At 35.2% G+C, this 24,563-nt stretch overlaps 1 protein-coding gene across 1 annotated transcript in view; it reads right to left on the bottom strand.

Annotated features, from left to right (window-relative positions):
- The window catches only part of IQCB1 (IQ motif containing B1), a 73,680-nt gene that overhangs the window by 27,891 nt on the left and 21,226 nt on the right, over positions 1-24,563 (bottom strand). Inside the window, exons 6-10 of the mRNA XM_015129989.3 lie at positions 15,168-15,261; positions 13,595-13,694; positions 4,841-5,019; positions 2,799-2,908; positions 1,166-1,275 (exon numbers count right to left, since the gene is read on the bottom strand). Coding sequence (XP_014985475.3) covers positions 1,166-1,275; positions 2,799-2,908; positions 4,841-5,019; positions 13,595-13,694; positions 15,168-15,261 — 593 coding nt within the window. The remainder of the gene's footprint in view (positions 1-1,165; positions 1,276-2,798; positions 2,909-4,840; positions 5,020-13,594; positions 13,695-15,167; positions 15,262-24,563) is intronic.

Genomic DNA, 24,563 nt, shown 5'->3' with positions numbered 1-24,563 from the left:
TCCTATCATTTTCTAAGTGCCAGAAAATATGCTAAAAACTTTGTATTATCTCAAATTTTACATTATCTTGATCATACAAGTGTATAAACTATTATTCTCATTTTATAGATTGGAAGTTTGAGGCTGAGAGAGGTGGGGCATTGTCGGAGTTCACTCAACCAGTAAGTTGCTGAAATGAGATACAAACTCAAATCTGTTAAACTGCCAGGGGATGGATCCCCTGGCATATACTAGGCACTTGATATGTATTTAAAAATTAATTCTTTTCTTTGCTACCAATAATATTCACACCCAATAATATTTTAAATCCATCTTTAATTCTTCCCTGAAGAAAACGTTCATCAATTAATAGGATACCCACTAAGAGACACAGTTAGCTAGAGTGATTTCAATGTCTTCAACTCTGTGACTACATAGTATTTTGAACCCCAGAGCTATTTTTAAATGTTTTTATAACTGAGAAATGTATCTGCAGTTATTAAAAGAATAGTTTCAGTTTTCTTTAAAAAACTAACTTCTGTAAAATGCCAGTTTCATTTTAATGAACTAAAGCTTGGCTGTAAGTTAGGCTGCATGAAAAAGTCACCTCTGAAACAGTTCTTCTCTATCATAAATTACCTAGCAGCTAAGTTACTTTTTCTTGTTCTGTGACCTTGGAGAATCTGGATTGGTTAGTCATTTCAGAAAGTGGGCTATGTCTTCAGTATTTCCTTTTCAGTCTACTTGAAATAAATGCCAAACTATATCATAATTCAATGAAGATATCCATCCATGCCATATTTATTCAGGAAAATCAGGTTAACAGACTTAAACTCTTATATGCATACATGTTATTGTTATAATTATATACACACAATCATGATAACTGTTGGTTTTAAGGGTTTAATAATATAACTATCGTTGGCTTCCTTTGTAGGCTTGTCCCCTCCCCAAATATCTTAAGTGGATAGGATTGTATATTTAACACATCAGATGCCTGTCTTATGTCCTTTGCTTTGAAAGTGCATCTGGTTACTGGAGTGTTGGTACCCAGAAATGTACAGAAAAAGAACGAAAAGATAACAATAAACATACTACGAAATTTTTTTAAAATCACCTAAATTTCAATTCAACAGTACTCTAGTAAGATTCTCTGATCATCAATCCCCTTACCAAAATTTTTTACCTGAAACTCCTCTGCAAAGCAATCACAGCAGATGGAAGCTTCTTTAATCTCTTCCTTGTCTGAAAACCCTTCCAATAGGCTTGAATTAAGCATGCTGCTTGATGTAGTTTCTGAAATTAAATGCCAAAAACAACTTAGAGGTATCTCTAGGAAGGTCTTAAAAATTTAATACCTCTTAAAGTATCAGGCCAGGGCAAGTATTAATCTCTAGCTCTAACAAGATGGGTAGGGATATTAAACCTTACCTCCCAAAGGAGGTATGTTAGGCTCGATAAGGCAATTTCTAGAACATACTCAAGATATAGTCTAGTTAGCTCCAAATTCTCCCTGGATAATCTCACTTCCATTTCCTTTTCAAAGATTTTATAGTCCGCCTGACCTTTCATAATCTTTTTTGAGCTACCATGTTAATGTTTTTATTTAATAGGCAATCAACCTAGTTAGGTTCAAACTATAAGCTCTGTTGACCATTGTGGATGGTTGCTTGAATCTCTGTCTAGTTCTGTAAGCTTTTGGTATGCTATTCTCCTGATGAACCATTGGGCTTAAAAGGTCAGTGAGCTGTCTGAGTTCTTGACTGAATTCTGTCACAGTCTCCTGTTTACTTAGTAGACTTCTGAGTCCTCACATGGAATGAAAAAGGGTACAGCTATTAATAATAAAATGTGATTTCTATGATTTTGTTACCTAATCAATATGAATTTGAGCACATGCACAGTTTTGAGATTAATCTAAACTCATGATGGTTCATATATACAGAAAAAAGAAATTCCCTTCTTCTGCATTCTTCCTTCCAGCCTCCCCCAACCCATTCTCCTGCCTTACTGGACTTCTTTTCATGGTTTCTGCTTGTATTTTTAAGTTTATTGCCTTTTTGGTTTTGGATTTTAGATACACAATGTCCCCTTTTCCTTTTAAATTAAAAAATATCTTTAGTCATTTTAGACGGTTTCCATATTTAAGTCTTTATCTGGAAATCAGAAAGCTATATGCCTCTTCCTGTTGGAATGGGCTATTTAGAGCCATCATTTTGAGTATACTAGAGGAAGTATGATGAAATAATCAATAACCTGCTGCCTCAAATTTCTAAATAATTTTTATTAAGACCATTTCTTACACAAAGGAAAAGGTGTTATTGTTGTATCTCAAAGAACAAGAAGGGTAGCCATAGGTGAGATTTTTTTGGAAAAACAATTTTAAAATTTTAAATAGCTTATAGATAAAAGATAAACATCAGAGATGGGGCTTTCATGAAAAATGTTGAGTGAAACTGATGTGGCAGTATCTATAAACAGATGAAAATGGGAGATTGAAATTATGTTTTTCAGCAGGTTGAAGGCGGAGAGATACAATTTTGTAACATTATATTTTAAAGATGGGGTTTTGCTATGTTGACCAGGCTGGGGTGCAGTGGCTATTCATGGGTGTGATCATAGGGCAGTCTCCAATTCCTGGACTCAAGCAATCCTCCTGCCTCAACCTCCTGAGTAAAAATTTTAAAGATATTTCTATTTTGGGAGTATTTTGCTTGAAGTCTTAAGAGAAAGAAAGTGAGGAACATGTAAGGAAAACTAAGGTTTAATACAGTCAGCGAATATCATGCAATTTTTTTTTTTTTTCTGTAACTTAATACCTGCTCTTCTACTTCCTGACAGACCGTTGGGCATAAAAGGCCAACGAGCTGTCTAAGTTCTTGACTGAATTCGGTCCCAGTTTCCTGTTTACTTAGTAGACTTCTGAGTCCTGAAATAGAATAGCAAAACATACAACTATTATTATAACAATAAAATATGATTTTGTTATCTAATCAGTATTAATTTGAAGCTAAAAAGTCTGGCTTAAAAACAAATGAAAACAAGATTAATCACATGATTTTTCTTTTTCCTTTTCTCAGAGACTTCCAGGTTGAAATCTTTAAGATATTCCTCCCTCCTGAGAATTCTTCCGTACTCAATTGTGGGATCTGATAAAAAGAAAATCAGTCTAGACAATCTCTTTAATAAAAAAAAAAAAAAAAAAAGGAGGAGGATGGAATCACTGTGGTAAATCAAAAGGTAGAGATAAATTTTTTTTATTTGAGCATAAATACTTTAAGTGGAAACATTTTAAAGGTAAATTACTACAGACACATATTCAGTAAAAGCTTGTCCTGTGGAAGCACTCATGCAGATTATTATTAGTCATTATTAGTTGAAAAAGATTATTAAATATAAACATATGATAACATATATAATTTGGGGCAAATCAATAGGTTCCTGGGAAAACATTATAGGTGAAGTGCTACAACACTAGGCTAGTACATTTTCATGCCAAAATAATACATAGCAGTAGTAAAAGGTACAAAGTAAGTACCATTTCCAGGTACTTGAAATGGTGTATTATAATGTGTGTATTCAAAACAAATACATAAGGTAAAATTGCCTTGTAGTGTATCATTGGGGAAACCACTGTATGGAACTTTTAATGCCTTATACTCTCTTCAAGACCCAAGTTCTCAGCAGTATTAATAATTGTAAAATATCTTCAGGAACCTGAATTAGTTCTGCTATTGAGATATAAGTCAAAGAAAGGGAGAAGGATTCAGGTAAAATTCCTTTATAACGACTCTGTTGGACATTCACATTTCTTTAGGAATTGAATTACAGAATTGGAAAATGTCTATCTGGCACAGTATCAACTAAAGAACTCTATTACTGGTACTTTTCCTCTCTATTCCTACAATACCCCCAGTAATGACTAATGCAAGGTACATTATTACAATGTCTTCAAAATCATCAAGAATGATAAAGACTTTTCTAGTAGTTTAGGTATTAAATACATCATATTATATTCTAACCTTTAAAAATTCCCATACAGTATCACCCTATATTAAGAAGTATATTTAATGGACTAGAATCCCATTTTCTGACCATGTTGAATAAGCAAAATAGGTTATAATACATATATGGCTCTGGTCATCAAAGAAATAAAACAAAGATAACATATAACTTTGCTTGGCAATTAAAAAATATATATACTACCTTTGTGATCTTGGAAAAATTACCATGTCTCTGTTTCTATATCTATAAAATAAGGATAAGAATATCTATCCCATAGGATTGTTGTGAAGATTAAATATTTTAACGCATGTAAAGTATATAGAATGTGCCTGACACACAGTGAATGCTCAATTAAATGAAAGCTATTATATAAGAATGTTAATACACTTACTCCTTTCATCCTCAAAATGTCTGACTTTTAATTCACATATGTATTTGAATTTGGAGGTAAGGCAACTTTTTTTTTTTGTTTTTGAGGAAAGACAGTGTTGAGTAATTATGGATAGTTCAAAATACCATAAGGGCTACTGGGCTCTCAAGCACAGCACCATTTTCTCCACTAAAGCTGGTCTTGCTAAGGTCACTGATCTTTTTGGTCATTATTTTACTAAACTATATGGTATATCCAACACATAACCTTTTTGTCAGAGAGGGAGTAAATATTCATTGCAACCTGATCAGAAAGGTATCTTTTTTTTTTTTTCTGAATTGGTATAAAAATTGATGCCAATTTTTATGTAGAGTTTTATCTACATAGTTATCAACTCTTTAAAATATAAGAATTTTGTTTTTCATAAACCATCAATAAAAAGTTTCTTTTTGAGAATCCCAAGTAAAGAAAGAATGAATGCACTACCTTTGTAGCAGGTACTTTGTCCCAGTAAAATCAAAATTTCCTGATGGGATTCAGCCATCAACAGTAGGAGTTTTGTAGCAGTACTTCTTATGACTGGACTAGGAGTTGAAAAAAGCTTGAAAATAACTTCATCTAAAATTGAATACAGGGCTTTTCTTCCTATTCTGAGTAAATCACCACTAATAGAACAAAATAAAAAAAAAAGTGCCATTACTAATTGATGCACAGGTATCACAACAAATTTAAAATAAAAGATTCAGTAACTTGATGCCAGACTGTGTCCTCATCCAAGAATATAACCACTTTTTAAAATATATGTTGGTTCCAAGAATATATCATATTCAGTCACTTAATATTTATTGAACTCCTACTATGTGCAAGGTACCATGTGTGCTAGGTACAATAGAGAATACAAAGTAGCCAAAGGCCCTCTCCTTAGAGAAGCTTGCAATCAAATCAAAGAGGAAAGATAAATGTGCAAAATACTAAATAATAAATAATTTAAAAGCTTCAAGGCAATGATAAAAGTGAAATCAAGACATGTACACAGTTAATTGTTAAATGATGTACAAAGACAAAAATGCCACAGGAATTCTACCATGTGCTTAATATAGGAGAAACTTAAAATCTTTCCTTGGTATTTCCTTTATTATACTAACAACCCATCTTATATTACTGATGTCATGAAAAATTATCTAAAACTTAGAAATAGTCAAAAGAAAAAGGTTAGTGAGTGTCCTTTTATTTACCCCCTTAAGGAGTATGTGATTTTCTAGGCATATGTACCTCTGTTTAATTTTCTACTCACTATTAAAATATTTTACAATTCTGTAAAAATAGAGGTTGGCTGGTAGAAAACAATGCCAAAGATTCTTATCTAAGAGCAATGTAAACAGACTCTTATTCAAAGCAATACAAATGATTTCTGTCCAGTAGAAAAGGTAATTCTAAAGGCTACATTGCTTTATAAGTCATATTTTCCTATTAGCAAATTTTTAAAAATCTATCAGCAATTTATTTCTATATTCCTTCAACAAACCAACTCCATAGATCTATTTTCCTCAAATTCTCCTTTGAACCTGTATAAATATCTTACTTGTTCCCTCATTAACGAGTTGAATAAAATTTTGAGCAGTCAAATTTTATATTTGTATAAGACTCATGTTTGAGCTTTTTGAAAACTATACTTTAGTAGTTACTAAAATAATTTTGTTAAGAGAAAAGAGATCAGCAACATATCTTAAATGTAAAAATCTCTGGGTTGAAAGACTTTATAAAGTTATCCAATTAAAATATGTGAGAATCTTTGTGACATCTACTTCTGTGCCCCTGTGTCTCTTAAATGCTATTCCCTATGCCTAGGATGCTCACCCTTTCCCATCAGTCAATGTCATCACACCATTCAAAACTCAGATAAAAAATATGCTCATCTCAGAAAGCCTTCTACAGATATCCCTATCCCAATCTTATCATATCTTCACTCCATATCCCACCAAGAGTTTGTGCTATAATGTAATATAGTAGTTTAAATGCTTTTAGATGCTCTTCAACCTCCTAATCTTAAAGACATCCTCTCTATACCACTACCATCTTATCTCTCTGCTTCTCTTCTAATCCAAACTTCTCTGACACCACTACCTCATATCTCATTTCTCAAACCACTGCATCTAGTTTTCATTTTTTACTATTTCACTATACTATCCTTGGTAAGTTCATTTCATCAGTATAACTTCCCAAATGTCAAGTCACATATATATCATGAGTGATTCTTTTCCTAGACTTGTTTGTATCTGATACTTTCTACTTAGCTTCTATGATACAAAGTTCTGGTCTCCCCTCTACTTTCCACCCATACTTTTCCGATCATTCTTTTTCATTTGTCTTTATGGGCTCCACTTCCCCAATATAACCCTAAAAGGTTATTCCCCAAGACTCCATTTTCAAGTCATTTATTTTCTCACTGTATTCATAATTCCTATCAATCTCACTTTCTGTCATGTTTTTCACTACCATGTATAAGCTGATTTGTAAATCTGTAACCCTAGTCCCCACCTCTTCCAGAAGTTAGTTTACCTATTCACCTGATGGACATTTGAGTTATAGCTAGTCCTTGGTTTTTACAAATAAAGCTCAATGAACATTTGTGTATAAGTCTTTATATAGATACTTACTTTTACTGCCTGTTGAACTACCTATACTCAACATAACCAACATTGAATTTGTCATCTGTCTCACAAAACCAACTCCTTTTATATTCTACATACCACAGTCTGTCTCATCACTCAATACAGAAAACTTGGTATCATATCCAACTGCACCATTTATTTTACCTACCCCATATCAAAACATTTACCAAGTCCTCATAATTTTTGTTTTTAATAGCTTTTTAAAAATATAATTGATATACAACAAACTGTACACATGTAAAGCATATAATTTCATCAGTTTGACCTGTTTCACCAATATAAAACAAGAAAATGAATATATCCATGACCCCTAAAAGCTTCCTTGTATTTCACTGTAGTTCCTCCCCTGTTGCCTTCCCTGTCATTCTATGCCCAGGCAACCACCGATCTGCTCTCTGAGAAAGTTCCCTTCTATTACTACTTTGCCGAGAGGCCTTTTTTAAAAATTAAAATCAGGGGTAGATAATGGATTTTGTCAAAAGCTTTTTCTGTATCTACTGATATGATGGTATTTTTTTTCTTCATTTTTAGCTTGTTAACATAAGTTACAATGACTGACTTTAGAATATTAAACCAGCCCTGAATCCTGGGATAAACCAGACTGATTCACGATGTATTAACTTTTTAATATATTGCTGAATTCGACTTATTAAAATTTTGTTCAGAACATTTGTATCTATGTTTATGAGTACATTGATGCGTAGTTTCTTATAATGTCTTTGTTTAGTTTTGTATCAGGATAATGCTGACCTCGTAGAATGAGTTGAAAGTGTTTCCTCCTTCTCGACTTTCTAGAAAAGTTTGCTTAAGATTATTATTTCTTCCTGAAGTGTTTAATAGAATTTACCAGTGAAAAAGCCATCCAGACCTGGAGTTCTCTTTGTGGGAAGGTTTTTAGCTACAAATTCAATTTTTCTTTATAGCTATCTATATTTGGGTATATATTTGGGTTCTCTATTGCTTCTTCAGTAAATTTTGGTAGTTTGTGTCTGTCAATCAATTTGTCCATTTCATCTAAGTTGTTAAATTTATAAGCCTAAAGTTGTTCATATTATTCCCTTGTGATATTTTTAGTATCTGCAGGCTTTGTTACAATGTTACCTCTCTAATTCCTGAGATTGGTCATTTGTATTATTTCTTTTCCTTTCCGTATTAATCTTAATCTTGCTACAGGTTTCTTCTCAAAGAGCCAGTTTTGGTTTAATTTGCTTTCTCAAAGAACTTCAATCTTCTCAAAGATCCAGTTTATGGTTTATTTTCTCTCACTTTTGCTTACTATTTTATTGATTTCTGCTCAACCTTTATCATTTTCTTTCTTCTGCTTAGAGTTTAATTCCCTCTTCTTTTCCTAGTTTCTTAAAGGGGAAAGCTGAGGTCAATGATTTGAGATTTTTCTTCTTTTCTAATATATAGGCATTAGTGATATAAATTTTCCCCTAAATATCATTCTGCTTTAATTAAGAATTTCCCCAGAAATTCTCATGTTGTGTTTTTATTTCCATTCATTTAAAAATAATTTCTAATTTCACTTTTGATTTCTCCTTTGTCTTGTGAATTATTTAGATGAATGTTATTATTTCCCACATATTTAGGGACTTTTCAGAGATCTTCTGGGTATGAATTTCCAACTTAATTCTGTTGAGGCCAGAGAACATACTTTGTATAACTGAAATCCCTTTATGTTTTTCTTGTTTTTGAGACAGGGTCTCGCTCTGTCGCCTAGGCTGGAGTGTATTGATGTGATCTCAACTCACTGCAACCTCTGCTTCCTGGGCTCAAGTGATTCTCCCACCTCAGCATCCAAGTAGCTGGGACTAGAGGCACGTGCCACCATGCCCAGCTAATTTTTTGTAATTTTTGTAGAGATGGGGTTTTGTCATGCTACCCAGGCTGGTCTCGAACTCCTGCAGTGCTCTGCTCACCTCAGCCTACCAAAGTGCTGAGATTACAGGCGTGAGCCACTGTGTCTGGCCCCTTTTATGTTTCTTGAGACTTTATTTATGGCCTGAAATATGTATCCTTCTTTGTAAATGTTCCATCTGCATTTGAAAAGAACATGTATTCTGTACTGTTTGGTAGAATGTTTGTAAAATGTCAATCAGGTCAAATTGGTTGATATTACTGTTCAGATCTTCTGTGGTCATACTAATTTTTTGTCTACTTATTCTATTAAATATCAAAAGAGGTATATTAACATCTTTTGCTCTAATTGAGGATTTCTTCTTGTAGTTCTTGTCAATTTTTGCTTGTGTATTTTAAAACTCTATTAGGTAAATAAACACATCCTTTTGATGAACTGACTTTTTTTCTGATTATGAAATAACTTTCTTTAGCACTAGTAATATTCTTTGTTCTGTAACTTACTTTATCTGATACTAATACAGGTACTTCAACTTTCTGTAGTATAAGCATGGTATATCTTGTTCCACCCCATTACTTTTAACCTATTTGTGTCTTTATATCTAAGGTGCATTTCTGGTAGACAGCATATAGTAGGTTTGTACTTTTTAAATCCAATCTGTCAATCTGTCTTTTAACTTTAGTTTTTCAACATTTACGTTTAATATAGATAGGTTTAAATCTACTACTTGGTTTTGTTTCTCCTTTGTTCTTTTTTTTTTTACTTCCTTCTTCTGGATTGCATATTTTTTAATGATTCATTTTTATTGCCTTTGTTGGTTTACCAGATGTAAATTCTTTGTTTTGCTATTTTCTTCATTGCTTTGAGGTTCAAAGTATACATTTCAATTTATCACAGTCTTATCACTTATCATAGTGATATTATACCACTTCATGTATAGTATAAAAGCTTTACATCAGTATACTTCCATTTATCTCCTCCTAGCCTTCATGCCCTTTTGGAATACATTCTACTTATGCATATGTTCCTCAAGTACATTACTATTTTTGTGTAGGCAAATATATTATAGATATATTAAAATAATATAAGAAAAACTATCTTATATGTTTATGTAATCACCATTTCCGATACTCTATTTCTTTGTGTAGACAAATATCCTTTCTGGTGGAAGGACTTCTTTGAATATTTTTTGTAGTGTTGGTCTGCTAATGATTTCTGAAGAAGTATTTCATCTTTGCTTTCGAATATATTTCTGCTGAGTATAAAATTCTAATTTGACAGTTTTCTTTTTCAATATTCAACTGTCTTTTTACTTGTGGTGTTTCTGATAAGAAAGTTGCTGTCATCCTCATCTCTATTTCTGTATATAATGTTTTTTCATCTCTGGTTGCTTTTAAGATTTTTCTCTTTATCACTGGTTTGAGCATTTTGATTATTATGTGCCTCAATGTAGAATTTTCTTCATATTTATTGCCCTTGGGGTTTGATGACCTTTTGAATCTGCATGTTTATAGTTTTCATCAAATTTGGAAAATGTTAAGCCATTACTTCTTCACACATTTTTTTGTCACCCTACTGCCTACTTTATGTACTCTGATTACACTTATGTAAGGTTGCTCAAAGTTGTCCCACAGTTCACTGACATGCTTTTATTTCCTTTTGTTTCTTTTTTGTTTCATTTTGGATAGTTTCTACTGATATGCCTTAAAGTTCACTAATCTGTAATGTTAATCTGCTGTTAATCCCATCCAGTGTATTTTTCATCTCAGATATTGTAGATTTCATCTCTAGAAATTCACTTTGAGGCTTATATGTCTGTATTCAACTTTTTAAATATACGGAATATGGTTATATGGTTATAATAACTAGTGTCCTTGTCTGTTAATGCCAACATATGTATCAGTCTTGATTAACTAATTCTTCTCATTTTAGATCCTGTTTTCTTGTTTATTTGCATGCCCAGTACTTCAGTACCAGTAAAATCAAATCACCTGTTGAATCGTAGTATGTTTTGTAGCATAGTCATGACTGCAGAATCTATCAGTTTGTAGTAACGGCAAGAAATAGTTATTTTGCAGTAATAAAGAAACAGAAAAAAAGAGTCATCAAAGCAAATATTCTATGATGACACAGGTGGGATTTTTCTCACCCTTTTAAAAGCCAAATCGAAAGATTTCTAGTGAACTTCCTACCTTTGTATAACCTACAGTAAAAAAAAAAATTTAAATACAGCCAGGTTCAATAACCACATGCAGTTAAGTTACTTGGAAACAGTTTGACCCTTTTGGGTCTTGCTTTTATGATCTGGAATAGTGCTCATTCTAATGTGAATTATTCCTCACTACTGGGGTAAAACCTTCCTGAACACTCTACCCAATGACCCATTGTTTATGAGACTTTCCAGTTTGGCTGTTGGAAACAGGTACTATTTCTGGCCCTGTGTGAGCTCCTTGCACTGTTCCTTTTAGTCCTTTTGGATTATTGTTTTCCCTGGCATTGGGTAGTTCCTTACATATATGTGCAGATCAGTACTCTACTTAATACTTGAAGGATACCGTCTGCAGATCTCTGGGGTTCTTTATGTGTATAGCTCTCTTCTCTAGTATTCTGACATGTGAACTCTAGTCATCTTGTTCTCTCCAGACTCTGGGCTCTATTGCTTTAACTCAAGCTTGCTAGGATGCCTCTGCCTATACTTCAACCTGAAAACTCTCTCAATACTGTAAGTTAGAGCATTGTAAGACTCACCTTGTTTGTTCCTTTTTCTCTGGGCTTACTTTCTTTCACTGACTGATATCCAGTTTCTTAAAAAATTATGTTTCATGTTTTTGTCCTTTTTTTCAGATGGGAGGATAAATGCATCCCTACTATCCCATCTTGATCAGTAAAGTCTTGATGATTTTAATTCTTTTTTTTTTTTTTTTTTTGAGACAGAGTCTCGCTCTGTCGCCCAGGCTGGAGTGCAGTGGCCGGATCTTAGCTCACTACAAGCTCCGCCTCCCGGGTTCACGCCATTCTCCTGCCTCAGCCTCCCCAGTAGCTGGGACTACAGGTGCCCACCACCACGCCCGGCTAATTTTTTGTATTTTTTTTAGTAGAGACGGGGTTTCACCGTGTTAGCCAGGATGGTCTGGATCTCCTGACCTCGTGATCTGCCCATCTTGGCCTCCCAAAGTACTGTGCTTACAGGCTTGAGCCACCGCACCCAGCCTAATTCATTATTTTAAAAACTCCATATCCCAGGTACCAATGCCCAAGGACAAGATGTCATTACTTCACTTGGATTAGTATGATTGCCTTTTTTGTCTAGAGTTTTCTTTTCTTTTTCTTTTTCTTTTTTTTGAGACAGAGTCTCGCACTGTCGGAGTGCAGTGGCGTGATCTGTGCAGTGGCGCGATCTCGGCTCACTGCAAGCTCCGCCTCCCGGGTTCACGCCACTCTCCTGCCTCAGCCTCCTGAGTAGCTGGGACTACAGGCGCCCGCCACTGCACCCGGCTAATTTTTTGTGTGTTTTTAGTAGAGACAGGGTTTCACCGTGATCTTGATCTCCTGACTTTGTGATCCGCCCGCCTCGGCCTCCCAAAGTGCTGGGATTACAGGCGAGAGCCACCACACCCGGCCTTGTCTAGAGTTTTCTTCCCCTTAATCTTTCCTTCACATAGTCACCAGAGTAACAAAACTGAAATGTAATCTGACCACTTTTGTCTACTTTAAAAATCTTCAATGGTCCCTGTTGCCTATAGGATAAAACTTCATTTCCTTAACACAGCATATAAATTCTTCATGACTTTGAGTCTCAGCCGAGCTTGCTAGCCACCTCCCTATATGGAAGGTTAAATCCCAACAATAATGAATTTGTACCTACTCTTCATCCTCAGCATGTTGTTTCTTATCTCTGTATTTTTGCTTATGTTGCCTGTAAATACTGCTTTCTCTTTCTCCTCTTCCTCCCTGGCCAATATACCATCCTTGAAGTTTCATCTCAGATATTACCTTCTCCAGAAGCATCTCCCCTCAGTTTGGATTAGAAGGTCCTTTAACATTTATGGTCACTTTTAATATTGTAACAATGTATTATAATACAATGATGTTTGTGTGTCTGTCTTTTCCATTCTATTGTAAGCTCTTTGAAGATAAGGTTTATATCTTAATCAACTCTATAATTAAAATGACAGACACAGCAGCTGCATAATAAATTCATACTAAACTGAAAGAATGGATTATTCCAATTGTGTATACACTGCCCTTCCATTTTACCCTGAATAATTGCCAATTGCTTCTTTTATACCCTTCTTGAGCATCTGTAAAAATACCAAGCTTGAAGTTATTCAATAAATGTGATTAAACATTTTTTGTTGTGATCTCAATATTTTTCTTCAGATATCACACTAATTCTCTTCTTTAAGCCTGAGATTTGAGCTAAAATCTTAAGCTCTGGGATAAGGTATCAATTTAATAATACATTTCTAGTCTTTTGTAGTATTTTATATATTTTTCTGAAAGACAATGGTGATGGAGCTTCAGCATTATATACAAGTATATGTACTCTGTATATACATTATATATACATTATATACAAGTATATGTACTATGAACTTGTATATACATTATATACAAGTCATATGCAGTCAATTTTAACAAAATTGGAATAAAATTGGTAATGCTTCTGATTAAAAAAACAGTAACATTTTGTGAAAACCAAGTAACCTGTTGATTTGTAGTATATTCTGTAGCATCATCATGACTGCAGATCCTATTTGGACATTGTCAGCTTGCAGTAAATGTAAGAAATGATCACTTTGTAGTACTAAAGGAAAAGAAAAAAAAAAAGAAAGATTAAAGCAAATACTTTACAATAACAAAGAAAGATTTTGTTCTTTTCAAACCAAATCAAAGCATGACCATTTCTGCTAAACTTTCTGACTTTGTAGACTCTACAATAAAGAAGATTTTAAGATGTAAAATTCATGGCAATTTTACATAGCCATAAATAAGTCATTTCATTTTTATGAATATAGTCAGACAATAGGCATAAATACTAAGGTAAGAATCTATTGTTATCTCTCTCTAAATAGAAAATAACATATCCTAAATCTGAATCTTTTTCTTCTATCAATGAATTTCAGTGAATAAAAACAAATTTTCTGCAAAGACAGAATATAAGGAAATGGAAATGGCACAGATGACTATAATTGGTTGCTCACATCCTTAAAAAATTTAATTTTGTGACATACTGTTTTATATAATAATGAATACATTAACTACAAAAATTTCCTTTTATTGATTTGTAATCTTTAAGCTCTGAGCAGCTAGTTATAACGATTTAGCACTGGATACTTATACAAGTGGCTTAACCTCTTAGAAACTATTTCTTCATCTGTAAAACTAGAAATAGCTCTCATATGAGCTAATGTAAAATATCCTAGAACAGGGAACGTTTCTAACAAATGTCAGTTTCCATTCCATTCCATACTCAATAACTGAGCATAACTACCAAGGTATTAGTTATACTAACTGAAAGTAGTTGCCTTTGGAAAATGGGAAATGGAATGGGCATGAGAGCCAGGGATTGTGTGTATGTTTTAATGATCCTTATAGAACTATTTGACTCTTCAACTTATGTGCATGCAATGATTCTGAGGAGAAAAGCTAAAAGTAAAATTTCAGTTCAAGTATTACTTAAAAAATATTCTTAGAGTGTTACATTTATATTAGATGAAATTTTTCTAGGAAGAGCACCATGAATGTAACTAAGAATTATTTTTTCAGTCTTAAGAAAACATAAAACTCACACATGTTTAAATCTCTCAATGTAAACAGAAATATTCTATAACTTCCAAGTTCACTAAAAGGTCATTAAATAAAAGTTTACTCTTACTTGGATAGTTAGACTATATGAGTTAAATCATATCCACCCTGAACATAGGGATTTCTCTCACAATACATCTAAAACACTGACTGCAATCTTTTAAACTTAAAAGTTATTTTCAGGAATAAACTGTCCAAATTATCATTTGTCTTCATCTTAGATTTGCTAAACAGAAAAAGTTAAAGTTTTATTTCAACAGTATTCTCCTTAATTTAATATTCACATTGTTGATGTTGGCTATGTAAAACTGGAATATCCATTTTTAAAAATTGTGAGTTTATTTCAACATGGTTTCATTTCAGTGAGGTTATCTGCACAGTTAATGTGGCATTTGTTTTTGGAAAAAAAGATCAAACTGTTAGCAGTTGATTCTACAATAGCTATTAGTTACATTAAAATCTTTTCTCTTACCATTCTGAATAAGTTCAACATGGCCTCCCAAAAGCCAGAAGAGAGAATCAGTCACAATTTGGAAAAAGTGTAGTAATTCATCTTTTTCTTCAGCCTTAACATAAAAGATAAGCCCAGTTTACTTTTCCATAGTTTTTTTTTTTTTTTTAAGGAGACTTTTCTCTGGGGAGTTAGAGTATACAGTTTCTGGATCTAACTTAGCCATTTATGAGGGACATGATTTTGTTGACGTTAGTTTCTTAATTTGTAAAACTTGTGGTTACAGGATAGTAGTATCTACTAGAAATGGTTGTTATCCAGATAAAATAAAACAATATAAGTAGTGTAAGGGCTACAAGTTGATACACTAGGATTTCTTAATACTTGCTGTGCATCAGAATCACCTGTTGAGCTTTTTAAACACATCTATGCACAAGCTTTAGTTCAAATATACTGAATTTGAATCTCCAAAGGCAGTCTGGATATCTGTACTTGCACAAAGTTAGGTGGGTGATTTGGTTATACAACTCGGATGAAAACAACTGCAATATGCAAATGTAGATGTCAGCATGAGAGACATTATTAATAGTGTATTTCAGTTCCAGTTTCTACTCATAAGTTTAGGAGGACAGAGATCATGTCATTTAGCTCCCCATACAAACTCAGTTTCTAGGACAGTTATGACACATAGTAAATGTTCAATCAACATTTAGTCAACAAATAAATGACAATTTTTTTCTGGCTCTTCCTTTCTGGAAAGTAGGGTGATAAATTATTATAAATTAGAGTGCCACAAGGAGAAATAAGAAGCATAGATTCCATTTACAATTTTGTCATTTATTGGCCATGTAACTTTGGTGGAACGTTGGATAAAGGTCACTAATCTTACCCGTGTCCTGAATGTTTGTACTATAGCACAAAAGTAATGATGAGACCAGCAAAAATATTATGACTGCCATGATTATTCTTTATAATAATGAAAGTATTTTCTTCCTAATATTCTAGCACAGAGCTACATAGGTATTTAGTAAACTGACATGTGCTGACTTGAATATAACAATGGAAAAAAAAACCCCGTAAGAAACGTCACATTAGGGCAAGAATCCTTTTATCCTTTTACTTTAGGAAACTACCTTTGCCAGAGTTTTACTTAAAGATACATCAAAAAGGGCATGGTAATTCTCATTGTTGTCAATCCCAAAGGATAGTGTTGTACTCTTAGACTTCCTACTTTCCTTAAAATGCACATTAGATAATGTGCAAATTCATGGTTCCTGAGACAAGTTAACACAATTAACCTTTAAATCAAAATTGTCACATACACACATACAAAACCACTTTGTATTTTAGGCCAGAACGTGTATGTCCCACCATGTGATCTACTAACTACATACTATCTAATTAAAACAGAAATCTGATTGAAAAGCTCCGAGGTAAATAGACTAATAAATTAATTCAAGTTTTTGTCACATCTTTTTTATGTCCCTGTTTTAATTTTGCCCTGTGGTTAAGTGGCCCTACTTTTTCTGTAGCCAATTAATTCTTTGATACCATTAAAGAATCCTTTAGGTCAATAAAAATACAATAATAAAGGACAGAAAAATATTATGAAAAGTATTAAGGACTCTATAAATGAAAATAATTAACTGAATAAGTATATTTATAATGAAAGCAACATACAAATATATAACATATTAATATATAATTTTAATAATATATAAGGAAAAAGCATCATTAATGCTCTTAAATAGGAATATTAAATAAAGGTGCTTTGAAGAAAAGATAAAGCTTACATAGTGGTCTGAGCTATTAATGGGACAGAAATTATTTTACAAATGAGGAAAATGACATACAGTGAAATCCAGTGATTTGCTACTGAACCTAGAGTTAGTTTGTGGCACAGCCAGCAAAAGAAATCCAATCTAACACAATTCTATAGTTCATGTGGCTTCAACCGACCTGAATTAAACTAAATCTAGCAAATATTTATTTAGTGCTAACGTCCCACAAAATGCCAGTGGAGATTTCAGAAATGGAATTTGTAACCTATTACATGGAACGCATATGCTCTACCACTGAGTTAAATTATCTGCCAGGGGGATCTGGCAAGATGGTTGAAGAGGAACAGCTCTGGTCTGCAGCTCTCAGCAAGACCAATGCAGAAGGCAGTGATTTCTGCATTTCCAACTGAGGTACCCAGTTCATCTCACTGGGACTGGTTAGACAACGGGTGCAGCCCACAGAGGGCAAGCAGAAGCAGAGTGGGGCATTGCCTCACCCAGGAAGTGCAAGGGGCCGGAGACCTCCCTCCCCTAGCCAAGGGAAGCCAGGTGGGACTGTGCTATCCAGCCCAGATACTACGTTTTTCTCATGGTTTTTGCAACCCACAGACCAGGAGATTCCCTATGTGCCTAAACCACCAGGGCCCTGGGTTTCAAGCACAAAACTGGTCAGCTCTTTGGGCAGACACCGAGCTAGTGGCAGGAGTTCCTTTTCATACCTCAGTGGTGGCTCATTCCTCAGCAAGACAAACCTCAGCAGGACAAACCTCAGCAAGACAAACTGTTCACTCCCCTGGAAAGGGGTCTGAAGCCAAGGAGCCAAGTGGTCTTGTTCAGCAGGTCCCACTCCCACGGAGTCCAGCAAGCTAAGAACCACTGGCTTGAAATTCTTGCTCCCAGCACAGCAGTCTGAAGTCGACCAACCTGGGACAATTGAGCTTGGTGGTGGGAAGGGCATCCACCATTACTGAGGCTTGAGTAGGCAGTTTTCCCCTCACAGTGTTAAGGAAGCCACTGGTAAGTTTGGACTGGGTGGAACACAGCTGCCTTGTTGTGGCCAGACTGCCTCTCTAGATTCCTCCTCACTGGACAAGTCATCCCTGAGACAAAGGCAGCAGCCCAAGTAAGATGCTTATATATAAAACTCCCACATCTCCCTAGGACAGAGCACCTGGGGACAGGGGAGGCTGTGGGTGCAGTTTCAGCAGACTTAAATGTTCCTGCCTGCCAGCTCTGAAGAGAGTGGCACATCTCCCAGGACAGTGCTAGAGCTCTGCTAAGGAACAGACTGCCTCCTCAAGTGGGTCCTTGACCCCATGCCTCCAGACTGGGAGACACCTCCATATAGGAGAGCTCTGGCAGGCATCAGGCGGGTGCTACTCTGAGATGAAGCTTCCAGAGGAAGGAGCTGAGAGTAATATTTGCTGTTCTGCAGCCTCTGCTGCTGATACCCAGATGAACAGGGTCTGGAGTGGACCTCCAGTAAACTCCAGCAGACCTGCAGAAGAGGGACCTGTCTGTTAGAAGGAAAACTAACAAACAGAAAGCAGTAACATTAACATCAACTAAAAGGACACCCACAAAAAATCCCCATCCAAAGGTCATCAGCATCAAAGATCAAAGGTAGATAAATCCATGGAGATGAGGAAAAACCAGCACAAAAAGGCTGAAAATTCCAAAAACCACAACGCCTCTTCTCCACCAAATGATCGAAATTCTTCCCCAGCAAGGGCACGAAACTGGACCAAGAATGAGTTTGATGAATTAACTGAAGTAGGCTTCAGAAGATGGGTAATAACAAACTCCTCTGAGCTAAAGGAGCATGTTCTAACCCAATGTAAGGAAGCTAAGAACCTTGAAAAGAGGTTAGACGAGTTGCTAACTAGAATAACCAGTTTAGAGGAGAACATAAATGACGTGATGGAGTTGAAAAACACAGTACGAGAGCTTCATGAAGCATACCCAAGAATCAATAGCCAAATTGATCAAGCAGAAGGAAGGATATAAGAGATTGAAGATCAACTTAATGAAATAAAGTGTGAAGACAAGATTAGAGAAAGAAGAATGAAAAGAAATGAACAAAGCCTCCAAGAAATATGGAACTATGTGAAAAGACCAAAAGTATGATTGCTTGGTGTACCTGAAGGTGATGGGGAGAATAGAACCAAGTTGGAAAACACTTCAGGGTATTATCCAGGAGAACATCCCCAACCTAGCAACACAAGCCAACATTCAAATTCAGGAAATACAGAGAATACCACTAAGATACTCCTCAAGAAGAGCAACCCCAACACACATAATTGTCAGATTCTCCAAGGTTGAAATGTAAAAAAAATCTTAGGGGCAGCCAGAGAGAAAGGTCAGGTTATCTACAAAGGGAAGCCCATCAGACTAACAGTGGATCTCTCTGCAGAAATCCTACAAGCCAAAAGAGAGTGGGGGCTAATATTCTACATTCTTAAAGAAAAGAATTTTCAATCCAGAATTTCATATCCAGCCAAACTAAGCTTCATAAGTGAAGGAGAAATAAAATCCTTTATAGACAAGGAAATGCTGACGGATTGTGTCACCACCAGGCCTGCCTTACAAGAGTCCTGAAGGAAGCACTAAACATGGAAATGAAAAACCGGTACCAGCCACTACAAAAGCATACCAAAATAGAAAGCCCAATGACACTATGAAGAAACTGCATCAACTAACGTGCAAAATAACCATCTAGCATCATAATGACAGGATCAAATTCACACATAACAATATTAACCTTAAAGGTAAATGGTCTACATGCCCCAATTAAAAGACACAGACTGGCAAACTGGATAAAGAATCAAGACCCATCTGTGTGCCGTATTCAGGAGACCCATCTCACATGATAGGACACACACAGGCTCAAAATAAAGGGATGGAGGAATATTTACCAAGCAAATGGAAAGCCAAAAAAAGCAGGGGTTGCAATCCTAGTCTCTGATAAAAACAGACTTTAAACCAACAAAGGTCAAAAAAGACAAAGAAGGGCATTATGCAATGATAAAGGGATCAATGCAACAAAAAGAGCTAACTATCCTAAATATATATGAACCCAATACAGGAGCACCCAGATTCATAAAGCAAGTTCTCAGAGACCTATGAAGAGACTTAGACTCCCACACAATAATAGTGAGAGACTTTTACACCCTACTGTCAGTATTAGACAGATCAATGAGACAAAAAATTAACAAGGATATTCAGGACTTGAACTCATGTCTGGACCAAGCAGACCTAATAGACATCTACAGAACTCTCCACCCCAAATCAATAGAATATATATTCTTGTCAGCATCACATCGCACTTATTTTAAAATTGACCACGTAATTGGAAGTAAAACACTCCTCAGCAAATGCAAAAGAACAGAAATCATAACAGTCTCTGTCCACAGTGCAATCAAATTAGAACTAAGTATTAATAAACTCACTCAAAATCTCACAACTACATGGAAACTGCATGTAGTTTCCTGAATGACCACTGGGTAAATAACAAAAGGCAGAAATAAATAAGTTATTTGAAACCAATGAGAACAAAGATACAACATATCAGAATCTCTGGGACTCAGCTACAGCAGTGTGTAGAGGGAAATTTATAGCACTAAATGCCCACAGGAGAAAGTGGGAAAGATCTAAAATCGACACCCTAACGTCACAATTAAGAGAACTAGAGAAGTAAGAGCAAACAAATTCAAAAGCTAGCAGAAGACAAGAAATAACTAAGATTAGAGCAGAACTGAAGGAGATAGAGACATGAAAAACCCTTCAAAAAATCAATGAATCCAGGAGCTGGTTTTCTGAAAAGATTAACAAAATAGACCACTAGCCAGACTAATAAAAAGGAAAGGCAAGAAGAATCAGATACACACAATAAAAAATGATAAAGGGGACATCACCATTGATCCCACAGAAATACAAACTAACATCAGAGAACACTATAAACACCTCTACACAAATAAACTAGAAAATCTAGAAGAAATGGACAAATTCCTGGACACATACACCCTCCCAAGACTAAATAAGGAAGAAACTGAATCCCTGAATAGATCAATAACAAGTTCTGAAATTGAGGCAGTAATTAATAGCCTATCAACCAAAAAAAGCCCAGGACCAGACGGATTTATAGCCGAATTGTACCAGAGGTACAAAGAGGAGTTGGTACCATTCCTTTTGAAACTATTCCAAACAATAGAAAAAGAGGGACTCCTCCCTAACTCATTTTATGAGGGCAGCATCATCTTGATACCAAAACCTGGCACAGACACAACAAAAAAAGAAAATTTCAGGCCAGTATCTCTCATGAACATCGATGCAAAAATCCTCAATAAAATACTGGTAGACCGAATCCAGTAGCACATCAAAAAACTTATCAGCCACGATTAAGCTGGCTTCATCACTTGATGCAAGAATGGTTTAACACATGTAAATCAATAAAAGTAATCCATTACATAAACAGAACCAATGACAAAAATCACATGATTATCTCAATAGAAGCAAAAAAGGCCTTCGATAAAATTCAACACCCCTTCATGCTAAAAACTCTTAATGAACTAGTTATCGATGGAACATATCTCAAAATAATAATTATTTATGAGAAACCCACAGCCAGTATCATACTGAATGGGCAAAAACTGGAAACATTCCCTTTGAAAACAGGCACAAGACAAGGATGCCCTCTCTCTTCACCCCTATTCAACACAGTATTGGAAGTTCTGGCCAGGGCAATCAGGCAAGAGAAAGAAAGTGTATTCGAATAGGAAGAGGGAAAGTCAAATTGTCTCTGCTTGCAGATGACATGACTGTATATTTAGAAAACCCCATCATCTCAGCCCAAAACCTCCTTAAGCTGATAAGCAACTTCAGCAAAGTCTCCAGATACAAAATCAATGTGCAAAAATCACAAGCATTCCTATATACCAATCATAGACAAACACAGAGACAAATCATAAGTAAACTCCCATTCACAATTGCTACAAACAGAATAAAATACCTAGGAATACAACTTACAAGGGACGTGAAAGACCTCTTCAAGGAGAACTACAAAATGCTGCTCAAGGAAATAAGAGAGGAAACAAACAAATGGAAAAAAATTCCATGCTTATGGACAGAAAGAATCAGTATCGTGAAGATGGCCATACTGCCCAAAGTAATTTACAGATTCAATGCTATTTCCATCAAACTACCATTGACTTTCTTCACAGATTTAGAAAAAACTACTTTAAATTTCATATGGAATAAAAAAAAAAAAAGAGCCCATATAGCGAAGACAATCCTAACCAAAAAGAACAAAGCTGGAGGCATCATGCTGCCTGACTTCGAACTATACTACAAGGCTATAATAACCAAAACATCACGGTACTGGTACCAAAACACATATGTAAACCAATGGAACAGAACAGAGGCCTCAGAAATAATACCACACATCTGCAGCCATCTGATCTTTGACAAACCTGACAAAAACAAGAAATGGGGAATTGATTCCCTATTTAATAAACGGTGCTGAGAAAATTGGCTAGCCATAAGTAGAAAGCTGAAACTGGATCCTTTCCTTACTCCTCATACAAAAATTAACTCAAGATGGATTAAAGACTTAAACATAAGACATAAAACCATAAAAACCCTAGAAGAAAACCTAGGTAATACCATTCAGGACATAGGCATGGGCAAAGATTTCATGGCTAAAACACAAAAAGCAATGGCAACAAAAGCCAAAATAGACAAATGGGATCTAATTAAACTAAAGAGCTTCTGCACAGCAAAAGAAACTATCATCAGAGTGAACAGGCAGCCTACAGAATAGGAGAAAATGTTTGCAATCTACCCATCTGACGAAGGTCGAATATCAAGAATCTAAAAGGAACTTAAACAAATTTACAAGAAAAAAAAATCAAAAAGTGGGTGAAGGATATGAATAGACACTACTCAAAAGAAGACATTTATGAGGCCAACAAACATATGAGAAAAAGCTCATCATCACTGGTCATTACAGACATGCAAATCAAAACCACAATGAGATACCATCTCATTCTAGTTAGAGTGGCAATCATTAAAAAGTCAGGAAACAACAGATGCTGGAGAGGATGCAGAGAAATAGGAATGCTTTTACACTGTTGGTGGGAATGTAAGTTCAACCATTGTGGAAGACAGTGTGGCAATTCCTTAAGGATCTAGAATCAGAAATACCATTTGACCCAGCAATTCCATTACTGGGTATATACCCAAAGGATTATAAATCATTCTACTATAAAGACACATGCACACGTATGTTTATTGCAGCACTATTTACAATAGCAAAGTCTTGGAACCAACCCAAATGCCCATCAATGATAGCTTGGACAAACAAATGTGGCATATATACATCATGGAATACTATGCAGCCATAAAAAAGAATGAGTTCATGTCCTTTGCAGGGACATGGATGAAGCTGGAAACCATCATTCTCAGCAAACTAACACAGGAACAGAAAACCAAACACTGCATGTTCTCACTCTTAAGTGGGAGTTGAACAATGAGAACACATGGACACAGGGAGGGGAACATCACATATTGGGGTCTGTCGGGGGTGGGGAGCAAGGGGAGGGATAGCATTAGGACAAATACCTAATGCATGCAGGGCTTAAAACCTAGATGATGAGTTGATGGGTGCAGCAAACCACCATGGCACATGTATACCCATGTAACAAACCTGGGCATCCAGCACATATATCCTGTAACTTAAAGTATAATAAAAAAAAAAAAAAAGAAAAGAAAAAAAATTCTCTACCAATAGTATTTCTTATACTCAAACCAGCTTGTTGTCTGTACTATTATACCTCTCATTTGATTTCATTCTTCTAATTAAAAAAAAAAGTTCTTAAACTAAAAATACATCTATTTTAGGCTTTCTATTAGGAATGGCTAAGACTTTTTCTACTCTATTAGCCTGGGAATACCTTAAATGTAAGACTGTGTCTATTCGTTATATACCCAAAGCACCTTAAATAGAACTTAATATATCATGGTGATCATTATGGACTGTTTGTGTCCCCGAAAACTCGTATGTTTAAACCCTAACCTCTAATGTGATGGTAGGGACTTTTGAGGTTTGGACTGGGTCATGAGGGTGGTGTCTTCATGATGGGATTAGTGCCCTTATAAGAAAGAAAGAAGGAAATGACAAGAAAGAGACAAGAGAGCTGCCTCTCCCTCGCCACACAAACACAAAGAGGAGGTCATGTGAACACACAAGAGAGTCGCTGTCTGCAAGCCAGGAAGTGGGCCCCATGAGGAAGTGAATCTGTTGGCTTCTTGATCTTGGACTTCTTAGTCTCCAGAACGATAGAAATAAATGTCTTTAAGTCACTGAGTCTACAGTATTTTGTTACAGCAGCCTGAACAGAGTAAGTCAAGTGACTGAGTTATTACTATCTCTGTCCATAATTGACAAAAGTTGTGAATCTGTTCAAACTTTGATATAGTAGTAGGCCCAAATGTACATATAGCTAAGAACTCTTCTAAGGTAAAGGGGTTACAGCCTTGTAGACGTATCACTTCTTATAAATTCTAAGATGAACCTCTGCTGTCATTATACTTAAGAAAATTGCTAGCACACACGAGGTAAAAAGTTTTCATATTAATA

This window comes from Macaca mulatta, chromosome 2 (genome assembly GCF_049350105.2).
Source record: "Macaca mulatta isolate MMU2019108-1 chromosome 2, T2T-MMU8v2.0, whole genome shotgun sequence".
NCBI lineage: Eukaryota > Metazoa > Chordata > Mammalia > Primates > Cercopithecidae > Macaca > Macaca mulatta.
The sequence above is the reverse complement of the archived record's forward strand: the minus strand, read 5'-3'. Positions and strand labels throughout refer to the sequence as shown.